Source organism: Ostrea edulis, chromosome 2 (genome assembly GCF_947568905.1).
Source record: "Ostrea edulis chromosome 2, xbOstEdul1.1, whole genome shotgun sequence".
NCBI classification, from domain to species: domain Eukaryota; kingdom Metazoa; phylum Mollusca; class Bivalvia; order Ostreida; family Ostreidae; genus Ostrea; species Ostrea edulis.
Window position 1 is genome coordinate 10,607,935 of NC_079165.1, and position 16,130 is coordinate 10,624,064.

Genomic DNA, 16,130 nt, shown 5'->3' on the forward strand with positions numbered 1-16,130 from the left:
AATGTTCCTTTCATTTTGTAATTGGGAGCTCTAATGTTCCTTTCATTTTGTAATTGGGAGCTGTAATGTTCCTTTCATTTTGTAATTGGGAGCTGTAATGTTCCTTTTTCTGGCAGGAAAGTACATATAATGGTTGCAACCCTCAGTTTGAAATTTTTTTTAAGCAACCACTGGTTTCACATGTTGAAAGCATATTCCTCAAATTTAATCTTGCCATGCGTTTCCAGGACGGTAATTTACTTGAGGAATCTCCTCGCTGGAAGTTCATCGAGGAGGAGGACAACTATACCCTACTGATCTACGAGGTCCAGCCTGAGGACGCCGGTCTGTACGACTGTGTGGCCCTCAACAATGTGGGCAAGGCCACCTGTACTGCCAAACTCAACATCGAAAGTAAGTTAATTTTTGGACCACTTATCAGGTATTCGGAACTTTTTGTATGTAAATATTTGACCATCTTGTGAACTACTGAACTTCTTTCAATGAAACTGGTCAGAAGTGTCTTTGAATAAAAAAAAAAGTCAAGTTTGTTCATATGAAAGATGATCTCCCTTTTAAAAGAGTAAATAATTTTAAAAAATGGAATAGGTAGGGTGATGCAATTGTATATTAAAATTTTCCGAAGTGGAGAAAACATTCATAAGATCTCCTGTATTTAGTGTATATCAATTGTGTTCATAAGTTTGGCCTGGTTGGGTTTATGATAGAAGTCCAGACTCTCAAGAACAATGATTCTATTATAGTTTTGTCAATGTGATATGCAAACATCATTCGAAGTATGTAATTTTTGTTTTTGTTATAACTTTGTAGTAAAGGACAATAATCATATAACACAATGTTTTGTCATAAACCTTAACCAACTTATGTGCATTTGAGACTCCAATCAACTGTGTAGATAGTTTTAAATCTATGATGTTGCATTATGTCTACAGTCCCTGTGAGGTCACCTGAGCCGATGGAACCTCCCACGGAGATCCCAGATGAGGCCCCAACTGTTGCCACAGAACCACAAAATCTGATTGTAGATGAGGGCGAGCCAGCCACCTTTACATGCAAAATCAAAGGATCACCAGGTATGTAGATAACTAAACATGATCTCTGGGTGTAGAAAAAACTCAGATCCATAAAATAGAAATTGCATTGTGTCAAATGTTGAAAGGTAGATAGGGTTTTCAGTTTGTATTCCTTTGCATTCATGCAATGTAACATTGTTTTGTCTTAGCTCCCATTGTAAGTTGGTACAGAAACAACCAGCTGATCAAACCGTCCAAGTACTTCAGAATGGAGTCCTCACCAGACGGTACACACAGCCTCAGTATTCTGGAAGCCTTCCCAGAGGACAGCGGCAACTACCGCTGTGTGGCCCGCAACAAGGCAGGAGAAACCACATGTGGCTCTCTACTCAAAGTTCAAGGTTGGTGAATCTTCAATGGTTGGTTTTGTAGGTGTGATTCTGTGTAACCCACGTATAAGAAAGTGCTCTGTTTGCAAAAGAGATGAATGGGTCATTCATATTTATTATGTGTTTCTCGATTTTCTTTTCAGCATGCTGAAGGATTTAAGAGCTTATGTGAGATAAATACTTGTGTTTAATATTTTCAGGAATGGAGAGTGATGCTGAATCGCCTTCCATTGAGTCTAGGACTCAGCCTCCCAGTTTCAACCAACCCGTCACCAACACCCTGGTGGTGGAGGGAAGCACCGCTCGATTTGAGGCTAGATTCTCAGGTGTGCCACCACCAGAGATCACCTGGTTGAGGAATGGTCTACAGGTGATACAGAACTCCAAGAATTACCAGGTACTAGACAGTTTTATTGATTCATATGTTTTAATCTTTGTTATAGTGGACAAAACATGTCCTCTTTAAGTTACTGAGAGTGAATACTACAGAATCCTTTAAATTTGTGGGGAATCCTTTAAATTTGTGGGGGCCAGTTTTCATGGATTGTCGACATTTTAAATTTTTATTGAGGTGTAATTTCGTGGATATTTTCTGTACTTTGAAACATTTTATAAATTTTGTATTTCGTTATGGTTTGAAATTCATGAGGAGTCCCAGCAGATTCCATGAAAATTGAGCCCCCTTGAAATCTATTGATTACACAGTATGCAGATTAATCCTTGGATTTAAATGTTTTGTTTTTACTATCTATTTTGGTTTACATAATTGTGATGGTGACAAGAGAACACTACTTCTTTCTTCCTGTAGATTGAGAAGAATCCTACGTCCACTGTGTTGACCATCAAACAAGCCTTCCCCGAGGACAGCGGGCTCATCACTTGCCGAATTAAGAACATTTCTGGCACCACCGAGTGCTCTGCTGAGCTGTATGTCCAGGGTAAGTGCTCCGCTGAGCTGTATATCCAGGGTAAGTCCTCACTGTGATGTTAAACAACAGAGAAGACTGGACAAGGTAATACAGACACGACGGCTGTTTCCATGAAAACAGAGCGTGACGCTGATGGAGCAGATAAGAGCTGTGTTGCAATCTTGGAAAGCATGATTTTACCTGTTTCTGAAGAGATGTGTTAAGAGTACTATAAAACGTAAAGAGAATGCGAATGGCATGGTGTACATTTATGTTTTATGTGCAAATGCTGTGTGTTTTTCAGATTCGTTTCGGAGGCATGCACGGAGTCCACGTCTACATAACATAACGATGATATATCATTATCTTCATGCAATGATGGCAAACAAAAATCAGATTTCCCTTGTGGAGATCTTATTTCGGTTTGTGAGTTTGATGTGATGTATTTTAAGCATGACCTACACAGGACATGCTCCTATGATATTATATAGTGATAGCATGACAGTTACTCTAACAAAAATTGCCTTACAGGAGATGCTCAGTGTTTGTTGTTTAATTCTGCAGAAGATATTAAATCCAGTTTTTCTTTCAGCATGATCTTGATATTTGTTTTCTATACTAATATTTTACTGCTATGAATTGTATTGAATGTTTTATAAAACTTTGCTTTGGGACATTTTGGAGCAGAAAATGTTTCAAGAATATATTTCTAATTAATTCACTAACAAGTGCACTGACTTAAAAAAAAAATCAGGGTGCAAAGCAGTTTGAGTTTAGATAGGTCTGTGCATGAAGAATGAGCATCGATTGCATGATGAGAGAATTTTACATGGCCTCCAAGGGAGTAGCAGAGTATCCTCAAAGGTATGCAAAAAAAGATCAATGTATACTTACATATTGTATGAAATAAATGTCTTTTTGAAAATATGTGAGGGTATGAACTGTGATACTTCACATCATCATAGTTCAGGAAGCGTGTTAGTGCTTCATGAAAAGTATGCAGGTGTGAAGCATAGCAATTCATACCCTCATGTATATTCAAAACTGAAACTTACTTTTAAAGATTTACATTCTACTTTTATTTCTTTGAAAATTCCCAGCTGTTAAAGATAGATGCACTATATTTATTAAGATTCATGCACACATTGTACACAATCGCAGCGCATTCATGAGGAAATGGCTTTCATTAACTGTAGAGATATAAAAGGCAAAAACATTGAGAATATGAATACTGTTGATTGAATTACAGTGTTATTAACGTGCCTGATAATCAATGTCAATTCATAGGGTTCTCGTTAACTTAAAGAATAATATGATAGCAGGTTTTGATTTTGATTTTTCTAGACTCGGAGGAAGCGAGACTTTTGGAAGAAAAATACATTACAACAATTAAAACAAATCCACCAGAGTTTATCAAAGCTTTAACACCTGTAAAAGACATGAGACCCGGTGAAGATGTGCGTCTGGAGGCCCAGATCTTGGCCTACCCCCCTCCCAGGTACAACTGGTACTTCAGTGGTAAGGAGATCATACCCTCCGATCGACGAACGATCGAGCAGGATAAGGACACCCTTGTCTTGATCATTAGACAGGCCCAGCCTGAGGATGAGGGAGATTACACACTGAAAGTACAGAACGAGATGGGCGAGATCACCTGTCGCACAACACTGACCATTCAAGGTAGGTCAAGTTTTTTACCATAGGTCAACATGGCTTATAGATTGGTTGGTTGTATATCACTTAACGTCCCTCTGAAGAATCTTTCACTCATGGAGACATCACCATTGCCAGTGAAGGGCTGCAGAATTTAGGCCTATGCTCGGCACTTATGGCTTTTAAGCAAGGAGGGGTCTTTATCATGCCACACCTGCTGTGATACTGGACCTCAGTTTTTGTGGTTTCATTGGAGGACCGCCCGTCCATTAGTCACCTCTTACGATTAACTAGGGGTACTGAGGACCCATTCTAACTCGGATCCCCACAGGATTGAGTTATTGAGGATCCACAGTGTTTAGTAGCATTCATATAATAGGCCACATCAAAACACATTTCATATTTGTGGGATTTGGTATTGAAGGTGAATTTGAGCAAGGATTTTCCTCTTAATCTGCTGTAATCATGTAATAGATGTAGTCTTTGGTGAGACAAATACTGGTGCTTTTTATAGGGAAAGAGAAAGTGGTATCCTTGCCTTTCACGGATACCAGACAACAGACAATGACAGTCACACAGACGACTACCACCATTACCAGAGAGGAGCACACTGTGTCCCAGATGGTCAAACCAATGTTTACAGAACCTCTAGAACCAGAAATCTATGTCAGAGAAAGAGGAATTGCCAGGTAAGAGAAAGCTGTGAGGATCAATGCCTGATTTTGTATGACCAGTCCAGGTTTGGTCATTTCTCTTACTAATTATTCATGTTGCACTCTTGCAGACTGGAGTGTAAGTTGGATGCCTACCCACCTCCTCTGGTGACTTGGTTCATCAATGGTATGGAAGTCCATCCTTCTCCTCACTATGAGGTCCTTTATGAAGATGGTAAATCTGTACTTCTGATTATTGAAGTTGGACCTGAAGATGTTGGCGAGTACACATGTAAGGCTGTCTCAGAGCTAGGTGAAACCGTGTCAAGCACCACTCTGTATGTACAAGGTAAGGTATACTTATACATACGATGTCTGCTGATGATATTTTAGGCTGCTGTTCAGAACTGTTGATATAAAGAAATGTATTTCTCGTACAGAACCGGCCACAGAAGAGATGCCTCAAGTACCTCAGCGACCTGAAGACACGGCCTATTTACAGCCTTCTCCTTCAACCTCAGTACAGCCTCCACGCTTCACTGAACCACTGCAGAGCATTGAAGTTGTGGATGGCGAGGAGCTGAATGTACCCTGCAAGGTCGCAGGAAAACCACCTCCTCAAATTTCCTTCTTCCATAATGGCAAAAATATTGACCAGGATGAAGAGTATGTTATCTCATACAATCCCGACACAGGGGAGATCACTCTGCTGATCGTAGAGGTTTTCCCAGAAGATGAGGGAGAGTATGTGTGTGTGGCCCACAACCCAGTTGGAGAAGCTAGCACCAGGATGTATCTCAGTGTTCTAGATTCGGGTCCTGCAGAAGAGGAGATATACGAAGAGGCTCCAATGGATGTAGATCAAACTGAAGTAAAATTCAGCATTCAGCTACCCGAAGAGCAGATGGAGATTACAGAAGACGATCTAGTACCACAGGTAGTAGCTAGCTATTCATATCTTTTAAAATAATACATGTTATTTCTATGTGGTTTAAATTTGCCTAGAATGCATGTACTTTTAAGATTGTAGTATTGAAACTCACATGTATAATTTATTGCAGACTATTGAGAGACCAAAAGTTGTACCATTACAAAAGGAGGCCCCTAGATCCCCTTCTCCGGAGGTTGTGTACCAGGCCACTGTTCCAGTTCCCCAAGCTCCTGAAGAAGCAATGGAAGAAGTCCAGGAGGAGGTTCTGGAACAGGAAGTCAAACCCAATGTCATCCAAAGACCCAAACAGAAGCCACTTGTAGAGGAAAAGGCACCAGAGGAATCACCAGAGAGAGAGGTTATCACTCTGGTTCCTGAAACCAGAAAACCAGCACCAGAAGAGGCTAAACCTGAGGTGTCGGAAGAATCAGTTATACCACAAATTGTGACAAAGAAAATTAAATTACCAGGAGAAAAACCAATCGATGAAAGACTTGGTAAACAGGATTCAGTACCTGGAGAAGAACCACCAAAGAAAAAACCAGACGTGGTGGCTCAATTTGAAACTGTCCTTGTACCAGAAACCACAGAGGAAGCACCACCAGAATTTGTTGAGGCGCTTCAACCACAGATCCTCCCTGATGGAGAGGAGGTAACCATGACTTGCCGAGTGGTTGGGAGTCCCATTCCCGTGGTGAAGTGGTACAAGGATGGTCAGGAATTAGTGCCAAGTCCCGACTTTCACATCTGCTATGACGAGAACACTGGAGTCTCCACACTAACTATACCAGAGGTCTTCCCTGAAGATGCAGGTGAATACTCCTGCACAGCAGAGAACATGTTTGGTGATGCCACAACCTCAGCTAGTCTTGTTGTTGACAGTAAGTGTTTATCATATTATCAAAAGAAAAATTCTAGCAAGTCATTAAAATCATTGACATAGTACTGAGATATGTTGATTTTGTAGCCATGCCAGATGAGGAGGTTCACAAGAGGACCCAAGTAGACACCAGTGTTTCTGAGACTTTCACACTGACTCAGGATTTCACTGATTCAGCTGTGTTAGAGACCCAGGAGCAGTACAAAACTACTCTGGACATCCCACCTCAATTCATGAAACCACTGGATACTGAAATCACAGCCAAAGAGGGAGGAAGCACAACGTAAGTTTAGGATCCTATACAATTTTTGTCTGAAGCACTCTGCTTTAGATTCTACATACAATACAAATATAGAGTACCCTGTACACTATAAAGGATGAATAATTGAAACTCGTAGATGTATCACGTTTATATTTAATGTAATTGTGAAACCTTGAATTGCAGACTTGAGGTTGTAGTAGCAGGAGAACCGCAACCAAAGGTCACATGGTACAAAAACGAGGTACAGATTCTCCCAGACAACAGAACGCTGATTGTTCCGGAGAAAAATGTCACCAAGCTTATCATTGATCACCTTCGTCCTGAGGATGAGGCTGAATACATCTGTGTAGCAGAGAATGATAGAGGAGTGGTTACATGCAAGACTAAGCTCCATATTATTCGTAAGTAGTACTCACCTGTCTAACTGATCAATACACAATCACTGTGTCCATCTGTCTGTCCCAGTTTGAAATATTACTTTGTAATGTACAAACATTACATTGTCATATTCCAATGACCTTGGGATTTGTCATGGACTTGAATGAAGGTCATTTCAATAAGGTCAAGGTAACAAAGATTCATTGGTGTCTCAGTCATGTATTAATCCCACTAAGACAGTTCTTACTGTAGATTATCAGTGTATTTCTTGTGTAGAAATAATGATCTTTATTATCTTATAGCAACTAGACGAGTGGAGTTTGAAATACCGGAAGATAAACCAGAGAGAGTGAGAGATACAACTATACCAAAGTATGCTGTATCTGAAGATGAGACCGCTCCCAGTGCAAGTGAGGATGAGTTACCAGAGGACAAAATCATACCTCCTGAATTCACAGAGCTTCTCCAACCAGTCACCATTCGTGATGGAGAACGTATTGAACTGACGGTCCGATTCCGAGGGTTCCCTGCACCACGGATCCGATGGTACCACGAAGGCAAAGAGATCATGAACAGTGCCGACTTTCAGATTACTGTTGACTTCAACAAAGGGGAGAGTACTCTTGTAATTGTAGAAGTGTTCCCCGAAGATCAAGGTGAATACACGTGCACAGCCAAGAACAAATATGGGGAGACCATCACCACTTGCCGACTCAATGTCATTTGTAAGTATTTGTGATGTTTGCAGTTCAGTTTGTTTTTTACATTATATACTGTTATCAGTGAGATTTTTTCTTTATCAGTTAGTTTCTTCCTATTATTTTGATTTTGAATAGATATCCTGTTCTTCTTTAGACTATAGCCATTAGAAGTGCATTCTATCATAATGCATACAGTTCTCTCTTCCTTGCATACTAGTATAGTTTATTCTGGCACTTCTTTTGTGTGATATTTTGTGCATATTCTCTAGCCCAACACCAAGAAGGGAATTGCCTGCACATTATAAGATGCTCTAAATATGGTCCATGTTTCAGAAATTGGCATTAAATACTGTACTAAAAGTTTTCAATAAAACAAAATCATCCATTTACTTGCATTCGTGAAAAAGTATCTGTAAAACAATTGAAATAAACCTAGCTTTTGTAATTGTAAATCATTTGGAAACTTTAGAACAAACTAGTTTGAAATAAGTGGTTGAATCTACAACTATAGATGTAAATAGAGCCCTTGGTCTCTCACATAGTCTCTCCTCTATCACTCTAAAGCACTTTATCACTCTCAAGCTTGCTGCATAATCACTATCCTTACACTCCCATCCTTCTTTTCAGCACCGGAAGAAGAAATCCCCACCAAAGAATTCACTAGAACACACATTGAAGTTCAAAAAATGACCCAACCCAAACCTGTTCATGAAATCCATACGTCTCAAATGAGAATTACAGAGCTCACAGATGAAGAAATCCCCGAGATCCCGGAAACCACCAAATATAGTGAGATGATTGAGGTGGACCATAAACCAAAGGTCACTGAATCATTTGGGATTATTCCTATACAACAGGAGAGACAACCACAAGGCCCAGTCCAAGTGGAAATCCAGCTTGGAGTTCCTAGAACCATTCCTCAGACCACCACCTCTGTTCTAACAGAGACCACAACATACACACAAGTCATGTCAGAGTTAAAGGAAGAGCCAGAGGTGTTCCCTGAAATCAAGGAAGGAGACGGAGTGCACAAAACAACTGTCACCATGAAAAAGGAGGAAGCGTACGGACCGATGGAGTTTAAATTAAAATTACCCGAACAAGAGAAAACAGAAGTAGTAACCAGCACTCACCAACTTGTGACTGAGGAACGTAAAGTCACAGAATTGAGAGAATCGCCAGCTGAGAGGCACACAGAGACCATAGAGATTGTTCAAGATCAAGCTCCTCAAGATGTAGAATTCCAAGTTGTGTTACCAACAACAGAAACAACAAAAACTGAAACAACAACAGTAGTGGAAAGACGGCAGTCTGTTCAGAAAATGGAGGTGGAAATCAAAGAGACTTTCATGAAACAGAAACCAAAGCAGACAGAATTTGTCATTCCTCTCCAAGAACAATCAGTTGATGTTACTGAAGTAAGAGATATGCCACGACCAACTGAAGAACAGATAGAGGAAGTTAGACCAACTATTGAAAAGGTTGACAAAGAGCAAGAGGTCCCATCTGAAGTTTCAGAACTTGTAGTAGAGGAAACTCCAGTTGCAGAAACTGAAATGCATACTACTGATACAACTGATGCATCCTTCACAATGGTGATTGGTGATATTCAGACTCCAGAGGTTGCCCAACCAGGTGACAGTAAAACAGAAGAAATGTCTGTAGATTTCACTCCCCAGGTAATGGAAGAAACAGAGATGACATTCACTTTACAATCCAGTGCAGTTGTAAGTGAAGATGTCCCAGAATCTTCAGCTGAAAAACCTGAGGAAACTCCTGTGTCGGAGACCCAAGCACCAGTAGATGAAATTCATATAACTGAACGGGACACAATAGAAATTGTTAAAGAACCTGAGGAAAGTGAGGGCATTGAAATTGAAATTGACATCTCTGATAGACTTCCAGAGGTTACTGAAGTTAAATCTGTGGAGAAAGTGACAGAAACTGTGACAGAAGAAACCACACTTCAACTGCCAGAATCTCATGAAACATACAAAGATGAAGTCACTTTTGATCTGCAAGGAAAACCTTTAGAAGAAATGCAAATTGACATTCAATTAGAAAAATCAGATAGGCAAGTGCCTATCCAACAAAAGATAACAGACATTGAAACTGTTAAAACTACCGAGAAAGAAGCAGTTGTTCTGCCAGAGACATCTGAAACAGAACTCAAGGAAATAGTCATTGAGACTGAAGAAAAGCCACAAGAGGACACATCTGTTAACATTCAGTTAGATGAAAGAACAGTAACTGAGACAACAGATCAGAAAACAATGGAGACTGTGGAATCTGTTGAAGGTTCTTTCACCTTTAAGATTCCTCAAACAGAAGAAGTACATATAGATAAAGTAACATATGAGACAGAAGAGAGGCCTTCCGAGGCTGTAGAAATGACCTTCCAAATACCAAGAGATGAAACTTTGGCTGAAAAAGAAACCACAGTGTACACTGAACAGGTGACCAAAGAGAAACAAGAAATTGTAGAAGTACCTGAAACAGAGAAAGTTGAGTCAGAAGAGATTGTGATTGATGTTCATCCTAGACCACCAGAGTCTGTACAAATGACAGTTCAGTTAGACTCTGAACAAACTGTTCCAGTCACATCAGATACAACATATACAGAGCAAGTAACACGAACTGTGACTGAGGAAGTGCTTCCAGAGGTGTCCGATACATTCACCGATGAGATCACTGTGCAAGTTACTCCAGAAAAGCCAACCGAGCCTGCGGAAATGACTATACAGTTTGATACAACTTTAAGTGTACCAGTTCAGGAGGATACCACTGTTACGGAACAAACTATGACAATAACAGAGGAAGCTACAGAAAAACCTGAGATTTCCCAGACATATACAGATGAAATAACTGTTCCTATCACTTCAGAAGTAACTCAAGAAGAACAGATCATAAAAACAGTGACAGAAGAATCTATGCTTCCAGAGGTGTCAGATACTTACACAGATGAGGTCACATTGCAGGTCACCCAGGACAAACCAGCCGAACCTGTAGAAATGACTTTTCAATTTGACACAGCTTTAAGTGCACCAGTTCAAGAGGATACCACTGTTACGGAACAAACTATGACAATAACAGAAGAAGTTACAGAAAAGCCTGAGGTTTCACAGATCTATTCAGATGAACTTTCTTTTGAGATCAAAGGACAGCCCACAGAATCTGCAGAAATGACAATAAAACTCGAATCGGAGAAAGATACACAGATACAAACAGAAACTGTAGAACTACCGATCAGTATTGGAACATCAAGAGAAGAATTTACCATTGCTGTTGAAAATCAACCAGATGAAGGAGCTGAATTTACTTTTCAACTTCAAGAAAGACAGGTTCCAGAAACCATGCAGACTTTCATGATTGACCAACAGGATGAAATAGATACGGGTGATCAAAGAGCACCCGATTCTGCTAAACAGGAAGTAGTAACATATCAGATTGGTGAACAACCTTCAGAGGAACTTGAAATGACCTTCCAGATTAGTGAGGATGAACAATATGCAACACCAGATGATAGTTCAACAACTACTGTAGAGACCATTAAAGAGTCATTTACTTTCCAAGTTCCTGAAGCAGAGGGTATGCAGATGGAAGAGATGACATTCCAGCTGCCTGAACAGTCAGAAGTTGAAGGAAGTGTTAGAGATGTGGAGACAACCACAACACAAGAAACTGTGTCTGATTCTTTCACATTCCAAGTCCCAGAATCCGAGGATCAACAGACTGAAGAGACCACTTTCCAGCTGACAGAAGAACCTTTGAATGAGTTGAAATCATTAGATGAAACAAGCACAACAACAAAAGTTGAACGGATAATGGAATCTTTCACTTTCCAAGTTCCTGAAACAGAAATTGAGACCACTGAACTTGAAGTGCAGCCATCGCAGGATTCTGAAATGACAATTCAAATTCACGCTGAGGACATTTCTCCAGAAGATGTTGAAATGAAAGAAACAACTACTAGCACAACAAAGACTTCCACTGAAGAAATTTTCTATGATGCACCAGAGACACAAATGGAGGAAATAACCCTTGAAATAGAAGGAAAACCTCAAAAAGAAGTTAAGCTGACATTGAAAATGCCTGAAAGTGATAAACAGATCATCGTCACGGAAGAGCAAACTACTTTGAAAGAAAGCTTTACAACTAGAGAAATCTTTGATGTAGAAATTCCAGAAGGTCACAGTGCTCCCATGTTTACTTGGGGCCTGACCTCACTCAAGGTCATGGATGGAGAGGAGGCAAAGTTCAGATGTGAGGTCACTGCAGAACCAATGCCTGAAATATCCTGGTTCCATGATGACAAACAGCTAGCAGAAACTCAGGATTTCAAACTAACTTATGACATTGAGAGTGGATCCTGCACATTGTTAATTGTGGAAGTATTTCCTCAAGATGCAGGAGAATATCGCTGTGAAGCAATAAACCCCTATGGCAAAGCAATCACAAGAGGATTCTTAGAGGTGGAAGGTAAGACAGTGTCTGCAATGTGGCTTTGTTCTTACTCATCAGTTCTCATCATACACTGACTCCTAATACAACTCATCTCTTCCATTGAGTCTGCATGCACTGTCCTTGTTTGCTTTATCTATTAGATGTATGTGCTTGTACATGTATATTTATGTATGTGCTCTGAAAAGGCACAAATTCTCGTTTCATTGAATTAACTTTAAAGAAAATGCTTTATATGTTGTGTGTTTTCGAATATGATGAATATAAATCTAATATCATTTTCTGTAAGAGACTTTATGTGTAATAATCACGAATATTATTTCTTCTTTATACTGTAAGTGAATTATATTTTGTAGCTTATGAATATGTACCAGACACTGAGGAAGCATCCGATTCAGTGATGTCGTCACTGGACACTGCATCCCCTAGACCACTGACTGAATCCGACTCGGAAATGACAACATTGCCAAAGGAAATTTTGGAGGAAATGAGAAAAATGCAGGAGAAGATGGAAATCGATATTGATGAGGTATCAACGAGAAAACTAGCAGTTATAATGCAATCTTATTGCTTTGTACATGTTGTTAGGTTGGTTAGTTGGTAGACATTGGTTAGGTGGGAGACATTGGTTAGGTGGTAGACATTGGTTAGGTGGGAGACATTGGTTAGTTGGGAGACATTGGTTAGTTGGGAGACATTGGTTAGGTGGTAGACATTGCGTCTTGAAAAGGTGAAGATAATGAACAGTGATCGATCTCATAACTCCTATAAGGGATTCAAAATTAAGAGTTGGGCAATCACGGACCCCTGGGTATACCAGAGGTGGGATCAGGTGCCTAGGATGAGTAAGCATCCTCTGTTGACAGGTCACACCCGACGTGAGCCCTATACTAGTATCTTGATCAGGTACACAGAATAATTCGTAGTCAAAATCAGTATGTAAAGAACAGCCTAACAATACGCTATTTCCGAGTTACTCAATAGTTAGTTCCCTTCATTGAACTCTTGCACACGATGAGGTGCAAAATATGTTCTTGTATTCGCTCGGTGGGTACAAATGCTTATCACTGAGTTCATATATTGCCTAAAGGATGATTACCAGACGTCATGCAACCACCCGAATTGCATGGACACACAAATTTAGTAAGTTTATGAGTATTTAATAATAAAATAGCTTAAGTAAAAATCAATAATCATCATCTCTCTTTGAAAAAAGTATCACTCGTGTAGCAGAGGAAATAAATGATAAGTTCATATTCAATTTTATGGCCTAATTCAAACAAATTATTCTTAAAATGGTCAATTTGATGCATACCAACGGCTGATATAAACAAAATTGACGCATTCAGAACTTTTATCCTATTTACATAGCCAGTCTATTCTGTAAGTATACATCTTGTACCCACCAAAGCGTTCAACAGAATACTGAACGTACCTCCATCACAAAAGAGCTGATATATCGGAAATTGCTTATTGGTATAATACATCAAACTTCATGGGCAGTTTGGTCTTGACGTGTAGGCCACCTTTATTGATTTTCAGTTCAAAGGTCATGGGCATTTCCTTCTCTGTGGAGGTCTCCATATGAGTGAAAAATTCTGAGCCAGACATTGAATAATATACCATCAATCCTTCTCTGCATACACTAAATTTTTTTGGACTAATAACTAAAGAACTCTTTACTTGAAATTCATTCATAGTCAGATTGATCATCACTGATGACCTTTTCAGGTCAAAAGGTTATGCAGCTTTTTATTAGGCATACATCATAATTGCTGTCTGCCCAAGAACTCAGTCATGAAGCATCATTGACAGATTGATCATGACTTGTTGAATTTATGTCAAAGGTTGGGGAGCTTTTTGTTCTGTCCATTTATTAACTAGATTATTCTTTACCCAATAGTCAGAAGACTTCATGGGCAAATTAATCATGAATAGCGGATGACTTGTTGAATTTTTTTGTTAAAAGGTCAAAGAGTGGGAAGCTTTCTGCTCTGTCCATCCAATAAATCTTTACCTGATAGCCATAATACTGTATAACGAGTATTTTCTGTGGTTGTTCATTTTTTGCAGAATTTTGCGGATTTTTGAAATCTGAAAAAATTACAATTGCAAAATATTTGCATAGATAAATAGGTATGATGCAACCAAAGAAATTGGAAACACAAAAAATAATTTACTGCTTCTTAGGGATCAAATCTCAAAAATTTCCACCCACTCAAAATACCCGTTATACAGTATTTCATGGGAGGGTTTATAATATGCAGTAGATGACTCATATTTATTTTCAGGTGAAAAACCATGATGCCTTGTATTATGCATGTAATATACATGTAACTGATTTTTGACCAATGTCTAGAGAACACTTTACCTCATAGCTATCAAACTTCATTCAATTTGATTGTTTGATTATGAGTAGGAAATGATCCCTATCAAAGGCAAATATCACTTTGTTTTATATATGTGATTTCATTTGGAAGAAAGGGGGCTATATATTCACAAACATTTATGTTTCTTATTACGATATGTAAATAGAAGGATACTGATAATACTCTTTGTATCATTATTACAGGAGGAAGCTGGAGAACTAACTCCTACTGAAACTGAAACTGAGTTTGCTCAACTCGCTGAAACTGAACTAAACCTTCAGAAGCCAGGCATTAAGGCATCAGAGTTCAAATCCCAACCTCTTACAGAAACCACTCTGGAAACAACACCAACAGAAATTTCAGATGTTCCAGAACAAATTGCATCTCAAACTTATGTTTCAGAAGATAAAGCACAACCCGAGACTTCTGCACCTAAAGAATCCTTAGCTCCACAATCTGAGTTGTTAGGTGAAAAGACTAGTGTTTCAGAAATTGTATCTGAAGCTCCAGAAAAGACAGATGAGAAAACCATTGAAATGGAAGAAGTTCAACCAAAGAAAGAAATCCTGCTTGTGAGAACTGATGAACTCATGGCAAAGGAAGGTAAAAGTGAGGTTTCAGAAATCGAGGCACCTGAAAGTAAAGAATCAGTTGTATCTGAGGTTGAAATGGATGTGGAAAAGATTACAAAAGAAACAACAGAATCTCAGACTAAACCTATTTCAAAAGATCTTACTGAAACAACAGATGAAGTACCTTCAATAGTAACAAAACAGACAGAAGAAACTGAAATTGAAACTCCTCTTGAAAAGTCCTCTAGAGAGTCTGTAGCAACAAAAACAGATATTGTTTCTGAAAGGCTAGAAGAATCTGAGGTGTCAGCTGTTACAGATGTAAAAAGTGATCTAGTGGAATCTTCTGAGGTTCTAGATGAACTACAAATCACAGAGTCCAAGACGCCTTTGGAATCCAAGGTTGAAGTGGAGGCAACAGAAACTGGTCCCATACTTACTGATGTTGCTGAAGTTCAACCAGCTGAGACAAAGGTAACAGAAGAAACTGTCTTGGAAATAAAGAAGCCAGAAGAAGAAATCCCAGAAATAAAAGAAGCCCCAACATCAGAAATCCCAGAGGAAGCATCACAAGAAGTGAAACCTGCTGAGACTTCCAAGGAAGAAATTACAATCACCGTTACTCCAGTAGAAGGAAAAGAAACACCAATTTTTGTAACAGCAGCTGAGCATGAAGCACCAAGATTCTTACTTCCTTTAACGGACGTTACAGTCATGGAGAACACTACACTTAGACTTGAAGTGACATTTACTGGCTCAGCAGAGATCATTGTGAAATGGTACCTAGATGGAGAGGAGATTGTGCCATCAGAGGACATTGACATAATTATGGAGAGCTACAGAAGTGTGATGGTCATCCACCAGGTCTTTCCAGAGGACGAGGGTGAATACTGGGTAGAATGCACCAATAAAGAGGGAAAGGCAAAGTCCACAGCATACCTCACTGTTCTTCGTAAGTAT

At 39.4% G+C, this 16,130-nt stretch overlaps 1 protein-coding gene across 2 annotated transcripts in view; it reads left to right on the plus strand.

Moving 5' to 3' along the window:
- The window catches only part of LOC125678963 (titin-like), a 294,828-nt gene that overhangs the window by 71,194 nt on the left and 207,504 nt on the right, over positions 1–16,130 (plus strand). For both annotated transcript variants that reach the window (XM_056156077.1, XM_056156078.1), the window contains 16 exons: positions 228–393; positions 933–1,073; positions 1,223–1,414; positions 1,603–1,799; positions 2,211–2,340; positions 3,655–3,990; positions 4,478–4,652; positions 4,748–4,965; positions 5,057–5,553; positions 5,678–6,428; positions 6,515–6,710; positions 6,873–7,090; positions 7,370–7,792; positions 8,396–12,247; positions 12,586–12,758; positions 14,802–16,122. In XM_056156077.1, coding sequence (XP_056012052.1) covers positions 228–393; positions 933–1,073; positions 1,223–1,414; positions 1,603–1,799; positions 2,211–2,340; positions 3,655–3,990; positions 4,478–4,652; positions 4,748–4,965; positions 5,057–5,553; positions 5,678–6,428; positions 6,515–6,710; positions 6,873–7,090; positions 7,370–7,792; positions 8,396–12,247; positions 12,586–12,758; positions 14,802–16,122 — 8,986 coding nt within the window. The remainder of the gene's footprint in view (positions 1–227; positions 394–932; positions 1,074–1,222; positions 1,415–1,602; positions 1,800–2,210; positions 2,341–3,654; positions 3,991–4,477; positions 4,653–4,747; positions 4,966–5,056; positions 5,554–5,677; positions 6,429–6,514; positions 6,711–6,872; positions 7,091–7,369; positions 7,793–8,395; positions 12,248–12,585; positions 12,759–14,801; positions 16,123–16,130) is intronic.